The 15,510-nt window shown below is 35.0% G+C and overlaps 1 protein-coding gene across 2 annotated transcripts; it reads left to right on the top strand.

Annotated features, from left to right (window-relative positions):
* The first annotated feature begins 2,593 nt into the window (after positions 1–2,593).
* Positions 2,594–8,457, top strand: LOC116027465 (basic leucine zipper 9-like). 2 transcript variants are annotated; one of them, XM_031269109.1, is made up of 6 exons: positions 2,594–2,858; positions 4,063–4,174; positions 5,622–5,790; positions 6,552–6,612; positions 7,213–7,338; positions 7,841–8,457. In XM_031269109.1, exons 1-6 carry the CDS (start codon positions 2,700–2,702, stop codon positions 8,159–8,161), a joined length of 948 nt encoding a protein of 315 aa, XP_031124969.1. In that variant the 5' UTR covers positions 2,594–2,699; the 3' UTR covers positions 8,162–8,457. The 2 variants fall into 2 exon arrangements, with proteins under 2 accessions (XP_031124969.1, XP_031124968.1); XM_031269108.1 differs by having other exon boundaries at positions 6,537–6,612.
* Positions 8,458–15,510: the final 7,053 nt, after the last annotated feature.

The following is a 15,510-nucleotide window of genomic DNA, read 5'->3' as shown; positions in this document are numbered from 1 at the left end:
AAACTTGCTCAATTGGAGCTAGTGGGGTGTCAACATTTTTTAATTCTTTGGACATTGGTCCTACGGTTTAGAGTCCATGTGTAATTGTATTTCTGATCAACAACTTTGTAGTTAGGTCGCACAGGTCTGACAATGATGTAAGAACAATTTTGTCCAATAAAAAATAATAGTACAATATTTGTAAAGTAATGTACAATTGTATCATGATAGAAATACACACAAAAAAATATTAATATCATAATCACCTAAATCATTCTTAATAATGCAAAAGCATAATTATATTGAAATATTGAGTCTTGTTCTTAATAATCAAAAGACGATTAATAATAGAGGGTAAAGTAGGAAAATTAATAAAAATATTAAAATCAAAATAATCTGAACAATTACAATTGCACCAACATTTTTTTTAGTTCCCCTTAGGGTCTAACTTTATGACTTTTATTAGATTTGTAGATTATGAAAAATTCTCATTAAAATGAAATTAGTTTATATAACTTTATAAACACTTAGGTCCATTTACTAATTGGATAATTTCTCAAGTTTTCTAGAAAATAAAAAAAATTAGATAATATAAAACAAAAAAAAAAAGCATGTTTACCATAATATATACTAGCACAAAAGTGGATACATTAATAAATTTTAAAAACTTGTTTCTAAAATATATAAAAATATAATCATTTACCATATATCACTATAACCACATTTTTGCCATTATTTACTTATATATTTATTCATTACTATGATTACCTTCATCAATTCATTATCATCTTCTTTTGTTTATCACAATCTTCTATCTTTTATACTCGCATTTACATATATAAACATAACTTATTTGCTTACCCTTAAAACTAGACATTATTTACATCATCACAATTAAAACTTGAACTCTACACCAAGTTTTAGATTTTGATTGAACTCAATAGATTATTAATTCAGATATTTTTAGTTATGTTATATCATAATACAATTATACAAGTTAGTCTGGATATTAAATATTGAAATTTCACATACACTAGACTTCAAAGTAAAAATTATATGTATAAACACATACACATTTCATTCAAATGAATATATCCAAAAATATTTTAAATATTAGCTCAAAAAATTACATTATTTAAACTAAAATTTTGGTCAATATGTTATTGGTTTGGATATATTTTAGTTATGTTATATACATATATAAAGTGAATTGGTTCGAATATCAAATGTGAAAATCCTACATATATTAGATTTAAAAGTAAAATTTATATTTATTCCATTTAAACCAAACATATGCAAAAATATTTTAAATATAAGCTAAGGTCTAAAAATCACTCAAAATTAAATTTGTATTAATTTTGAAACGTTAGTCTAAGAAAATAAATTTAAAAAATAAATGTTATTAGTAAACAAGTTTTCTAAATAGAAAATCACTAATGAAAATAATTGAAAAATTAAAGAATAAAAAATAAAAAAAAAACAGTTTCTAAAATAAACTTCATCTAGCTTTTTTTTTTTTAGGCAAAAGTAAGTGCAACACATATGGTGCAGTAGGGTATCAACGTAGTTACTTTAAAATGCAATACTACAGTGCAGCGCATGCAAGGAGCGAGGACAGGAGCTTAAAGAAAAAGTTCTGTCAAACATCTTTTCTTTGTTGATATTGTTTATTATTTATTTATTTATTTTGGTAACGAGAAACTATGCCATTATGTAAAAGTATATTTATACAAATATATCTTAATTGCTAAGATTGTAATAGGTTGAAAAAAGTACTTCTTCAAAAGGTTAAAGCTTAGTATGTATCACAGACTTAATTAGAGTCAGGTGCAATGCATAACGCCTGTGCAGCATCTTGGGACCTTCCTACCCCGTAGACTAGCTTTATCCTTCATACATGTCAAATTAAACTGATTTTGCCCTGCGATGAATTATATTAAGAAAACGACAATAGCTCCCGAACAGTTGTGTCCTTCGAATCGCGGGCATCGGTCTCTTTCATAGTCAAATTTAAGATTAACAAACTCTCAAACTTAACTAACTTGGCATGCTTGACTCAGTCAAATATTAGCGTGAATAACTCTTAACGCTATTATTGCCCCTACCAATATGACAAGTTAACTAATTGACCCGTTCATTCATTAAGTCTAAAGCTTAGTATGTATCACGGGCTTAACTAGAGTCAGGCGTAGTGCATAACGCTTATGCAGCATCTTGGAGCCCTCCTACCTCGTAGACTAGCCTTACCCTTTATACATGTCAAATTAAACTGATTATGGATTAATTATCAGGGGAACGACGATAGCTAGCTCCTGAACCGTTGTTGTGTCCTTCGAATCGCCCGCGGCAAATTTAATACTAGCGACAAACTCCCAAACTTAATTAACCTGACATGCTTGACTCAATCAAATATTAGCGTGAACAAACTTTAATGCTATTATCACCCCTACCCATATAACAAGTTAGCTACTTGGCCCGTTTGTTCATTCATTGAGTCTAACACTGACACGCGTGACATTAGACTGTCTTCTTTTCCAAATTAAAGTCCGGAAGCTTCCCTTTTCCTTTTTCCCTAGCATGCCTTTTCTTCTATATAACCATTCACTTGCTCATCATCTCTCTTCCCCCTTTTCCCTTTCTGCAGCCAAAGCTAGCTACTTCTAAGCTAAGCAACTGCTGTAAAAATTATCATACAATAATAGCTAGGTTGAAAGAAATCGATGGAGAAGAAAGCAGGAATCCCCAAAAACATTAGGGAATTAGGTGTAAGAGACATGAAGAAAAGCCCTTCTGAGCAGGCCCTTGCGGAGCTTGCAGAGCTTTTTGGGGGGAAGAATGGAGGAGGCGATAAGGACATTTCTTCTTGGGATTGGGAAGAAGTATGTATATATTTCATTCATTACTCATTTATCACCGATCGATATATGTGATTGCCGTAGTTAATAACTCTTTTTTTGTTTTTTTTTTTTTTTGGATGGGTTCATAATTAATATAAAGTTCAGCACTATTATTTAGTATTTACAAGTGGGTAGTGATTATTAGAAAACTTTTTTAAAAAAGTCAGTGCTGCGCTAGCTAGCTGCAACTTGGCTAATTTGTAACAATTTACCAATCAACGTAACGTGTGCAGAGTGTCTAAGTGTCTTTTTTTTATATATACTGTATGTATACTTGTAAAATCACCTAACAAAAAGTAATTATTATAATTTTAGTCGGTCTATTTATTATTTGAATAAGAAATTAAGAGCATACTTGGTTAGAAGGATCGGAAAATATATAATTATTTTTATAGATTTCTTAACATTTGAGGGAAATGCTATTTTGAGTATTTTCTTTTATTTGGTTCATGAAATTTATTTTTCAAAAGGGAATAATTCCTTAAATTTGAGGAAAATATTTTTTTACATGTATTTTATTTTCAATAGAATTTTTTTTGCTCGCTTGGTAGAATAATTCCACCCTTATAGAACTTCCTTAATAATAATAATAATAATAATAATAATAATTATTATTATTATTATTATTATTATTATTATTATTATTATTGTGTGGAGATATATTGATCTTTATAATTATTATTCTTTACAATTTCAAATTCAATCAAACATTGAAATTAATATTTCAAGCAATTTTTTCTCTAATCAAACAATAAAATTAATTTTTCTAATAATCTTTTAAATAAAATTTTAATTCTATTTTTTCTCAAATATTTTTCAGAAACTAGGGTAATAAGTGTTTTGTATTTAATCAGTTTTTTTTTTATTTAAAAAATTTCAAATTCAAAATTTGTAAAGACAAGTACGAGGTAATAATTAACAAAAAAAAAGTAAGAGTGTAAGACAACAACGTTTATAGAATTTTGTGCAATGAATTCTCTTTCGTAGACAACAACGTTATTTATAGAATTTTGTGCAATTCTCTTTCGTTTTGTTTGAGTGGTGTCTCGATGGAAATCCACGTATACGTTATTTTTTTAATACTATTAACTCTGTTACAATGTAGTATTATTTATTTATACTTTCTCAATCTACTAAAACACATTGAGTGAATTAAATTATTTATTTATTGTGAAACGCGACCCAGGATGTAATGTATGGGCTTTCGAGTTTCAATCCCTTGAGTGATCATGCCAATTTCTGGTCTAAGAAAACAACTCCCAACTATGGACCAGGGGATGCACAGTCTTCAACATGTGGTACGTATTGCATCTTTACCCACCTCTGTTCAATAATCCTTAAGCCTAAATGTTAAATTTAATCAAAACCCAAATTTAATATCATTTGGATCAAGCGTTTATCACTCACGCCAAGAGTTATAGCTAGTAACAAGTGCATAACTTTATTTTCTTATAGACCATACTGTCATCACATTTTCAAGATACTAGGTGTTGAACTTGACCCATTATCGACCTACACTCAACAAATATCCTAGCCACTGAATGCTAAACTGGACCTTTACTGGCCCTACCGGCCTCTGCCCAATAATCCTTAAGCCTAAATGTTAAATTTAATCAAAACTTGACTTTAATATCATTTGGATCAAGCGTTTATCACTCACGCCAAGTGTTATAGCTAGTAGCGAGTGCGTAACTTTATTTTCTTATAGACCGTACTGCCATCACATTTTCAAGATACTGGGTGTTGAACTTGACCCATTATCAACCTACACCCAACAATATCCCAGCTAGGGGTGTCAAAGCGGGCCGGCCCGCCCCATTAGGCCCGGCCCGCTGCGGGCTTTTATTTTCGCGGGCTTATGCGGGCCGGCCCGCGAAGCCCGCGGGCTTGGAAGTATACAGCCCAAGCCCGCCCCGCGCGGGCTTGCAGGTTTGGCGGGCTGGCCCGCGGGCCTACTAATTAATATTAAAAAAATCTAAAATTAAATATTAAATAATATTTAAAATAAAATATATGATATTAGATTAATATAATATAACAAACTTCACACTGTTCACAGTCCACTAATTAAAAAACCACCAAAATCATTAAATTATAAAAACATAGAACACAATAACGCATCAAACAAGGGAAACAACATAAACAAAGTAAAAACATTCCTACATTTTATTACACATTAGGAATTTAGGGCAACAGTTACAGAACAGACAACATAATATATATCATCTATAATTAATAATTAATTATATATATTAATTTTTTTTAATAGCATGGCCCGCGGGCCGGCCCGCAACCCGCGCGGGCTGCGGGCTTCCGCGGGCAAAGCCCGTTAGGCCCGCTAATTGGCGGGCCTTTTTTTGGAGGCCCTAGCCCGCCCCACTACGGGGCGGGCTTCGGCCCTACTTGACAGCCCTAATCCCAGCCACCGAATGCTAAACTGGACCTTTACTGGCCCCACCCAACACTAACTCCTTCCATCCTAGCTAATATATACTTCACAATGCAAATTAAGTCTCACTTATGCTTTATGATGTTGATAAATTAAAATAAATTGAGATATTACGAAAAATACTAAATTAATCAACAAGGGAAATTGATCTACAATATAGCCTAATGAAATTAAGTTGATAATCATGTAATACATATATATTTTACATATTAACACACTTTGATTAATATATTTTCAGTTATATATTATTTTAATACTGAACATGCTCAATTCATGTCTATACATAAAATACATAGTTGGCTTTCGAAATTCAACTATTAAACCAAATGGAAGTGACAATCAAATGACTGGAGCCACCAGTGGATCCTCTCACGAACTATATGAAGATGATGACATGGAAGCAGAAGGAGGAGATGCATGCGAACAAAGCGGGGTCAATAATACTGATGTGAAACGCATAAAGAGGTACTCAATCTAAAATTTCACAAGCATGCAAGATTTATAGTGTGAAACTATGAGAGTTGATATTACTGGTTTTATGACTTCTGGGTAGTCAAAGGCAGGTCAATACTACCTGTTAGACTAGCGAGAATATAGAAAATACATAGGAAAAATATATGGAGAGAATATAAGTATTGTATTGCTCCCCGTTCCCCTCTCCCATATGAATGGATGGTTTATATATACATATTTTGGGACTTAGAGTCCTACAAAGAATAAGAATCCTGGACTACCTCATAGGAGTCCTGTTACATTATAACTAACAAACCCTCTTGTTAATATTATAAGTGCTAAGTCCAATCCTTATCGAACTCTTCGGTAGATTTGCGTTGGGTCTCCTTCTTGGGCTTTCTTGATCTAGTTGCACTCTTGGCCGGTCCATGTGGCCCAGGCCTAGTGTATTATCCGTCAGATATTTTTATATTATATGACGTATCGTTTACATTATTTACTAGACAAATATATATTTATTAGAAATACATATAGATAAAATATATATGTAATAAAAATAATAATTAAATTTTCCTAATATAAGCATAAAAAGTAAGTTAATAATTAGTCATTTTAGTATGTACTCCGTATAATATAAATGATGTGGTTTGTGTTATTTATTTATTAAATATTAAACCTAATTACACCCTAGTAAATAAATATCTAATTAACCATTAATTAAGAGGTGAAGTGTGCTACATTGTGTTCTCAACTCTCAGGATGGCTTCCAATAGGGAATCTGCTAGGCGTTCAAGAAGAAGAAAGCAAGAGCAGTTGGCAGAACTGGAAAACCAGGTATATATATATATATTAATTAATTAATATTAATTAGTGTTGCAAAAATCCCGTCCAGGGACTGATTAATCGGCGCCTAAGCACTGCCTAGGTCGCTTAGGTGCGGACCGCCTAGGCACTGACTAGACCGCCTAGTTGGTTGATTAGTTATTGTTCTTTGTTTTTTTAATGAGTTATTTCACTCAAAACGACATCATTTTGACCGAAATAATCCTAAAATTTTCAAACTCTAGATGTTTTTTAGGTTAATATTTAATATTTTAGTATTAACTATTAAAGCGTTAAATAGTAATAATTATTAGTCTTAAAAAATTTGAATAATAAATTAAAAAAAAAAAATTAAATAAAAAGTTACACGGGCACTTAGATGCCGATTAATCGCTGCCTAGGCGCTTGAACCGCCCGGGAAGCGCCTAACAATTTTTTTCAACCATGATATTAATAGATAGATTTTTAGTTCCCATCATAATTATCATTTTCAACGGCTACTATACATCAGTCTATCACGCTAAAAACGCCTTTTTTTTTTCTAGCTAGCTTCATATATGTATGTGTAGCTAGCTAGCATTATTGTTTTTTTAATTTTTTTTTTCCTGGCAGGTTGATCAACTACGAGGAGAAAATGCATCTTTGTTCAAGCAGCTTACAGATGCTGCTCAGCAATATAAAGACTCTTCAACAAATAATCGAGTGCTTAAATCAGATGTGGAAGCATTGCGAGCCAAGGTAATTAACTAATTAATACTACTACACACATATAGGGTCCCGTTCAGGTGTGAACCAGGTTTCCAATGCGAACTTACGAACTAAAAGAATGCACGGTAAGTACTACATAAATGCACAACAACTAGCTCCACGACTACCACACGAACGCACCAAACCTACTACATGAATGCACCAAAACTACTACATGAATGCAGCGAAATTACTACACGAATGCACATCGATTTGTTGTACATTCATGCATGTAGAAGTAGTACTTACGGTGTTTTGCATTCATGTAGAACTTATGGTGTATTCCTTCACACGGAAATGCGGGGTCTCACTTGTGCCCGACTGGATATATATATTGTATTGTGGTGCATTCACGTAGAACTTATGGTGCATTCTTTCAGAAGTTTACATGGAAATGCTGGTTCTCATTTGAATAGTATAATATAATATAAAGTACTTACAATTTATATATTTATGTAATAATGATGCATGTAAATGTAATGCATGTAATTAGGTGAAGCTAGCAGAAGATATGGTTACTCGAGGATCAGTGAATTCTAGTTTGAGCCATCTTATTCAAAACTGTCTCACCGCACCAGCAACACTAGGCAATAATAACGTATGCCGGTTGGATAATATGTGTTCTACAATCATAAGTGTCCCCGAAGGGCTTCAAAGGCTACCATTAATCCAGCAGGGGGGGCCAACTCCAACTATGAGACTCCAAAATAATGTTGATTCTTATACTGATAGTAACTTGAAAAATAACAATAATGGAGTTATGAGTGAAGTTGTGAGCTGCGTATCAGATATGTGGTCCCCGCTCGCTAGCTAGCTAGCTACGATCGATCACAACCTCAATCTATCTCAAATTAAACTTATTGAATAATTAAGTTTCTTAGCTTAATTGTAATATTAGTATTGGTATTGGTGTGTTACGTTAGTTTATAATAAACAAAGTTTGCTTAAGATGGTGTGGCCTGGCCTAGAAGATATTACTGTGTGATATATGTACCTACTTTTGCTACCTTATATATCTAGACTAGACTTATGTGCACTTGGTTTATTATATAATATAAATGTGATCAAGGGTGTCTGTGGAAACCAATAAAAATACTTATCGTTTTTTCAGAAAACATTTTCTTTTCTGATGTTTGGTTACATTCTAAAAAATTGTATTGGTGTGTTTGGTTTATTTTTTCATAAAATGAGCAGAATTGTATAATAATTAAACATTTTAATTGTTTTGTTTAAATTAAAAAAATTAAAATAATCATGAATTTAAATAAAAAATCAGAAGAAATGAAGTTAAAATTAAGTACAATATAATCATAATATATAGTTGAAATTCCAATATATTTGATCATATATGTATTTTTTTTGAATCAAATGGAAGGAGAAAACCCGCCGAAAGGAACTATATATTACACACTACCATTGGCGCTAAGATAGAACTCATAATGAATCGTCATCTAATATATATATGATATTTCAGGGTGGGAAACTATAATATCTCTAGAATATAAATAATCTTATAGTTTATGTCATCACATCTTTGTTGGAAAAATGGCAATAAATGGCATTTTAAGTGGCCATTTTGTGGTATAAATATATGTGGGTTCACTTCCGATTTTGGGTCGGGTCAAAGTGGATTCGGGTGCTTCGTTCTTAGACGAAGAGATCGATATATTATACGCTCAAAATGGATAATGGGTGAATGAGAAATTGGTTCTCAAAGTAGACCCATTGAGATGAAAAAATGTGGGAAAAGCTTTAAAGAAAAGCATTTGTCCCACATTGGTTTGGAAAGAGGATTTCACCCACTATATATACAAGAGGCTTTCCTAAGCATATTAACTTGTATAGCATAGATGTTCTCTCTCACGCGCAGGGGGTGTGCAAATCAAATTGAGTTCGAAAGGCTTGAACTCGTGTCCGTTATAACCGTCTTGTATTCCAGGCTAGAATTTTCTATTTCGTCCATTTTCTTGGGTATTTCGAGAATTGTTTTCCAACAATCTTTTAGTCGATCATGTCGCAAATTCGTAAGCTGAACTAACAAATTAAAGAAAGTCTCTGAGTTCTCCTTTCCCCATCCCAAGCCGTCTTGATCATCAATGTTAGTTTCTTGTTTAAGTCTTCCATGCATGTATTGACGGTACACCTAAATATCTTCAATTCCCAAATCATCAACTTTAGGTATTCCCAGTCTGGAACTAATTGCCTGCTGAATATATATTAGGGTGTACGTGTATTCTTCGACAAAAATAGGGAGCAGAAGAATTCCTTCAAGCATTTCTTGATTACTGAATTGAAGCTTCCCCAAGGAGGACAAGGTCATCCGCAAAAAAACAAGTGGCTTAGTATTAGGGCTCTTCCAGGTACCATTATCTATCGCCTGCTCGATCAAATGGCTAAGTCTTTCTACACAAATAACAAAGAGTAAGGGATCGGAGAAATTGGATCACCTTAATTGCCTAATTTCACGTACACTGAGGTTTAAACCATTCAGATGCTCTTCCATTGCATGCGACTGCTAATTTGGATGTACTTACGCATGCCATAATTGTTGGATATTTATATAGTAATGGAGATTAATGGTTCAGATGTCTACCATGAAAGTTCAAATAATATTTGGAGTTGTGGAGTAATAAATATTATTGAGTTTGGTAGAGGTGTTTTTGGGTTATTTGAGAGGTCTAGAGAGGTCCACGAGAGGTCACGAGAGATGTTCGAGAGGTCGTGCGAGAGGTCGATTCGCGGAATCTGTCTCGCAAGAGTAATGTCTCGAAGGAGCCAGGTCTCGTACGTCATGCACCTTCCTTTGAAGCAAAATCTTAATCATGGGAAATGGTTTGTGTTTTGCATCTTGGAAGCTAAGGATCAGTGCACGTGTATATTCATATATTATCTTGTTTGCATGGGTCTTGCATCTTAAGATATTAATATATGAATATATACTATGCATGGGTACACTTGTTTTAGTTTACTTCTCGAAGGCATGAACATACTTTGTGCAGCAACCTCTCGAATAGAATATGCTTTATGTCTCGAACCTTCTTTGAGCAGCTTATCTCTCGAATGGAATAAGCTAAGCTTTATGGCTTGACAAATGCAGTTGGCTTACATGTATTGAATTCATGTGTTACTGCATGCGTAAGTACTATATATTTATATTTTGGTTGCATGGTACTTTGCTTACAAAATATTAATATAAGTATGCTTAATTAATTATTTTACATTACTTACGTGATTTAGTTTATTTAAATCCCAAAATCAATTATATTTTCATATATATCTTTGGAAGTTGGTTTATTAACTGATGTGAACTTCCAAGTAACTGCTCCTAACAGTTAGAATTTATCTCTATAAATTCTGGGAGTGTTATCTGAAGACATATACAGATACAGAGAATATATCACATGGAAATATACATGCAATTGATTTGCATGAAACTTTGATATTTCACAGTCCTACAATTTTACAGGAAATTCTTAATCAAGCAACTTAAGAATTTCATTCATCTTCTTGTATCCCATAAGATTAAATCTGGAACCCTGTTGCTTTTCTAAGGGAGATTTAAAGCTTATAGGAAAGTGATTACACGTCTGAAGATACCAGATGATCCGGTTTTGTTCCCTTGTATTTCTGTATTATTTTGTATCTCTTTTGTTTTACAGATATCAGCAACAATTTTTCCAACAATAATATTCCTTATCCAATCTTGATTAAAACCTACCTACAATCTAAAATTCCATGAAATCCTATCATAGGCTTTTTCTAAGTCGATCTTTACTATCATCCAGCCTTCCTTACCATGCTTAGCTTGTGTCTCATCGAATTTAAATTAAAGTTTATTGATATACTATTATGTTGTCTGTGATTCGTCTTCCTAGAACAAAACTCGTTTGGTAGGGGCCAATCAGTTTTCGCATGGTAGACTTGAGCCTTGTTGTCATCGCTTTAGTTAGAATTTTGTATGAATTGAAGTATTACACAAACCAATTGGCCGGAACTGGTTGGCAGATTCTGGACTAGAAACTTTAGGAATTAATTAATGATAACACAATATCATTGTAGTCAGCATGGAGCTGACCAGTGTTGAAAAATTCCGAAGCAAATCTTATTGTTGCATCCTTAACCGTATTCCATGTTTTTTTATAAAAGCCAACATGATATCCATCTGGACCGGGACTTTGAATGGAGCCATATATGATGTATCAAAAATGAGTACAGTGGTGGTGAGTGTACGGGTGTGAAAATGTCATCCTCAGGAGATTGGGGGTTTTGGAACTTAATATGCAGTCATAAGCAACTAGGCACTAGCATAAGAAAATACACAAGAAGCTAAGCAAACAAGAAGTTTAAGGAAATATTAAGAATAACACATATACACAATGATAAACACAAAATAAAGAAATATGACTCAAGCTAGGGGGCATTACCATTTAGACGCTTCAACAACCTACGGGATAAGAGAGAACAAATAACCAAGAATTCAAACGGGAATGAACGTAGGTATCCTTGTCTAAAGCCACTTCCGTGAGCTATACAAGGATTAGAACAAGGAGTTGTCTCACTCTCGTGGTGTACCAATTCCAAATCCATCAATCACACAAAACATCTTAACCCCCAAATTTTCCCTATTTTCATAGAAGCATATTGAGTTTATGCAAGGGGTGGCTCGAATTCATCACTCGACTCTCATTGAGGCAAGGAATCCTCCAAATACATGCCAATGAATGTGTACATCAAACATTAGCAAGATATAAACACAAAACCTTCACAAACACATGAACCGTACCGTAGCTTAGGGTTTTTCCCTACTTGCAATAATCACAAATTAAGCATCAAGATAGATAATACAACCCTAACTTAAGTTCAAAAACTAACTACTCATGATTAAATAGCATAAAGAACACAAAAGCACAAGTAACTAACATAAATCTCAATTGCAAAAGAAAGAGATTAAAGGAAATAAAGCTTTTCTATCGAAATTGGATGGTGGAATCTTGAAATGTTGGAATCCAAGTTTCAAATCTAAGATTACAAGCTTCAAAACTAAGATTACAAGCTTCAAAAGTGTTAAAGAACATAAATCTAAGCATAATTTAACCTAAAAATATGAAAGGAGGTGAAGGAGAGTATCTAGGGTTCAACCATGGGTCAAAACCGTGTAAAAATGAGTGAAAACGGGCAATACGAACAGAGCGTGGTAGACACGACCGTGTCAAACATTGAGCAAAAATAGTATGCACTGCCTTGGTTGGCACGGCCAAGGACACGGTCGTGTCGGTGGCCGTGTACCTCCTGCAAGCAGAATTCTGTGCAGCTGCTTTGACTTCTAGGCTATTTTTCATCCCAAAACTATTTATTGGCCTTTGTGGTCTTCAACAATGTTGTAGACCTTCAAGTTGACTTTCCAATGGCATAAGAATCACTTCATTTAGATATTCCTAAGCCGAGATATGGTCCACATACTAAGACATCAACGTGTAGTGCAAGTTAGTCCTAATCCACCAACAAGTTGATTGGGGTCGGCCAAAAGGATATCTATTTGGGGAGTATGGTCAAGAGCGCATTTCTACTTCTTCACCCTGACTTCATCCTCTCCTTCCATAACTTTCTCCTTGCCCCTCTCTAGAGTGGTTCACGCAAGTGGAATATATGCTTATGAAGTCGAGTGTACGACAGTTGTCATGGGCAAAGCAGTGGGTAGACCCCCTCCAACCTTCTTAGTTTTTCCACCTAAGGTAACCTTGGGGTGGTTAGATGATCAGATAGTTGAATCAGTTAGCAATGAATGATTTAAGGGTGTGTTTGGAAACCTAGAAAATAATTTATAGAAATCATTTTCTAGGTTTCCAGTGTTTGGAAACAAGGAAAATTTAAAGTCAATGGAAAACAATGGGTTGGTCAATGAAAAATAGTTAACATTTTCAGGAAAATGACTACCCATTCTTTTAGGGGGAAGTCATTTTCCGTTTGCAGCAGTGGAGCAACCGATCACCTTCGCCGTCATCACCGTCGTCACCGCCACCACCACCTCCACCACCCACCACAACCAACAAACCACCACCACCCCACCACCAACCACCACCACAACCAACCACCACCACCCCCNCCACCCAAGGCCACTACCACCCACCCACCACCTACTTCCACCGCAACCACCCCCACCACCACTACCAACCCACCCAACACCCACCTCGACCGCCACCGCCACCACCCGCACCCGCACCCCCACTACCACTACCAACCCACCACCACCATTGTATATTTTAAATATTTAAAATTAAAAATAATTATGCTCATTTTCTAGAAAATGAACCAAACACACCATGACAGGTTTCTAGACTGCAACGAAACATTGGAAAGACTCATTTTCCAGAAGTCATTTTCCAAACACACTCTAAAAGAAAGACAAGTTTAAATAACGTCCAACTTGTCAGAATATACGGTGGCAGTCTACTTGGAATCGCGATGGTGACCCGCTTCTATTTCGGGATGTATTTTTTTCACTATCATATTATGGATCCTCAAGATTTGCAAGAGTGTACTCCTCATCTGATCGAAAAAATGGGTATTCATAAAATTTAGCCAATATCACCTCGGCATAAGAGTAAAGCTTTACCGTCAAGCACAGGTACATATGCCTTTGATACTGGGAGCTCCATACGTTAGACAAGGGAATGTGCTAATCATACCGGACATAAAGGAAGTGATTCTTCCACCCCTTGTTGTTATCCATGAGGTCGATGATGCTACATTGGAGCCCCTTGATTGGATTACTAAGAAGCTGCCACCATATTGAGGAGCTAATTCTCAAATTGAGAAGCTCCACCATGCTGGGAATCTGATGCTGACTGTAAATCTATAGAAGACACGCTAAGATCCGGTGGGAATTTGGGGCAATCTGACCTTGCAATACCATGTAGTACCGTAGGAAGGCCGAAAGAAAAGGAGTAAAAGGAAAGGTAATGGGAGCCTTTAAGGAATCCAAGTAGATCCCGACCCAACTACCTATATGTCGCTCAATATAATGATGTTTCATAAGCTCCTTCGTGTGTCATACACAACTATATCCTTCAACAACATAGAAATACCCTCTAAATCGGCCATAGTAAAAAGAGACTCATAAGTCTTTATCGCACTCATATTTAGGAATTTATGCTGACCGTTGGCCAAATTAGGGTGATAAGCGCCAAAGGTAGCTATAGAAAGGGTCGGATTTAGGACTTAATTGCGTTGTTTTTATACCCATTTATGGTCAATTAGTGCGTAATAAGCTTTGATGTGTTCATTCTTGCAAAACTATACCTTTTGTTGTGTTTAAAAGCAATTTTCGTAGGGCTAAACAGGACCCGAGGCCAAAGAAAGAAGCAACGAAAAAACGAGGTGGACCGCACTTGTGGATCTTAGGCTACGTACGAGGGCATGTACGCTCGTACGCAGCGGAATTTTCACCAGCTTTCCTCCTCCACTTGTGGAACATCCAGTATGGTTCCACGCCTAGGGTCCACGCATAGAGCTCGCGTGGAGCGCACTCATTAAGGGCAAAAATGGGATTTGGCTTTGTGGTGACTATATAAATCAATCCCTAACATTTTAGAGGGATAGACACTTTTAGATCTGATTTTTCTTTCCTTCTTCCCTTAGGGGAATTTCCCCATTCCTTAGTTCAAAATCCTAGATAGGGAGTAGGTTAGATCTAGCTTGATAGGATGAATTGAAGTTGAAGGTGTAATAGAGTTCTCACAATAGATTGGTAATCTCTACTCTACTTTCAATTTCTTTAATTTCAATTGTAATTTCAATTAGATTTCATTGATGTTATGTTTTGTTTTGCTTTTGTGACTTTAATAATGATTGGCTAGTGTAGATTGGGGATTGGATGTTCCAATCTAGTTATTGTGCTTGATTTGATACAATTCTTCCATGTGATTCTAGAAATGTTGAATTAGGGTTCTTATGTCAAGTGTGGTTGATGTGTGGATTGATTGGTGCCATTGTGGCCACAATAGGTAGCCAAGTGAGGAGAAGTGTAGATTGCGCGATAGCGGATCTACGTGAGTCCTAATTGACCACTTCCCCGCCCTTGATCCGAAAGGATGAGGCTCGGGAGGAGTTATAGACCAAGTGTTCGATATAATGTCCCATCCGAATGAGGAATTGGGAGTCCGG

This window comes from Ipomoea triloba, chromosome 8 (assembly GCF_003576645.1).
Source record: "Ipomoea triloba cultivar NCNSP0323 chromosome 8, ASM357664v1".
NCBI lineage: Eukaryota > Viridiplantae > Streptophyta > Magnoliopsida > Solanales > Convolvulaceae > Ipomoea > Ipomoea triloba.
Note: the sequence above shows the minus strand (reverse complement) of the source record. Positions and strands in the feature narration are given on the sequence as shown.

What these genes read in the sequence shown, in the direction of transcription:
- LOC116027465 (XM_031269108.1), top strand. Translation starts at nt 2,700, where the DNA reads ATGGAGAAGAAAGCAGGAATCCCCAAAAACATTAGGGAATTAGGTGTA. An exon ending in TGCACAGTCTTCAACATGTG is followed by an intron (nt 4,175 to 5,621) that starts GTACGTATTGCA and finishes TAAAATACATAG; the next exon opens with TTGGCTTTCGAAATTCAACT. An exon ending in GATGTGAAACGCATAAAGAG is followed by an intron (nt 5,791 to 6,536) that starts GTACTCAATCTA and finishes CTCAACTCTCAG; the next exon opens with GATGGCTTCCAATAGGGAAT.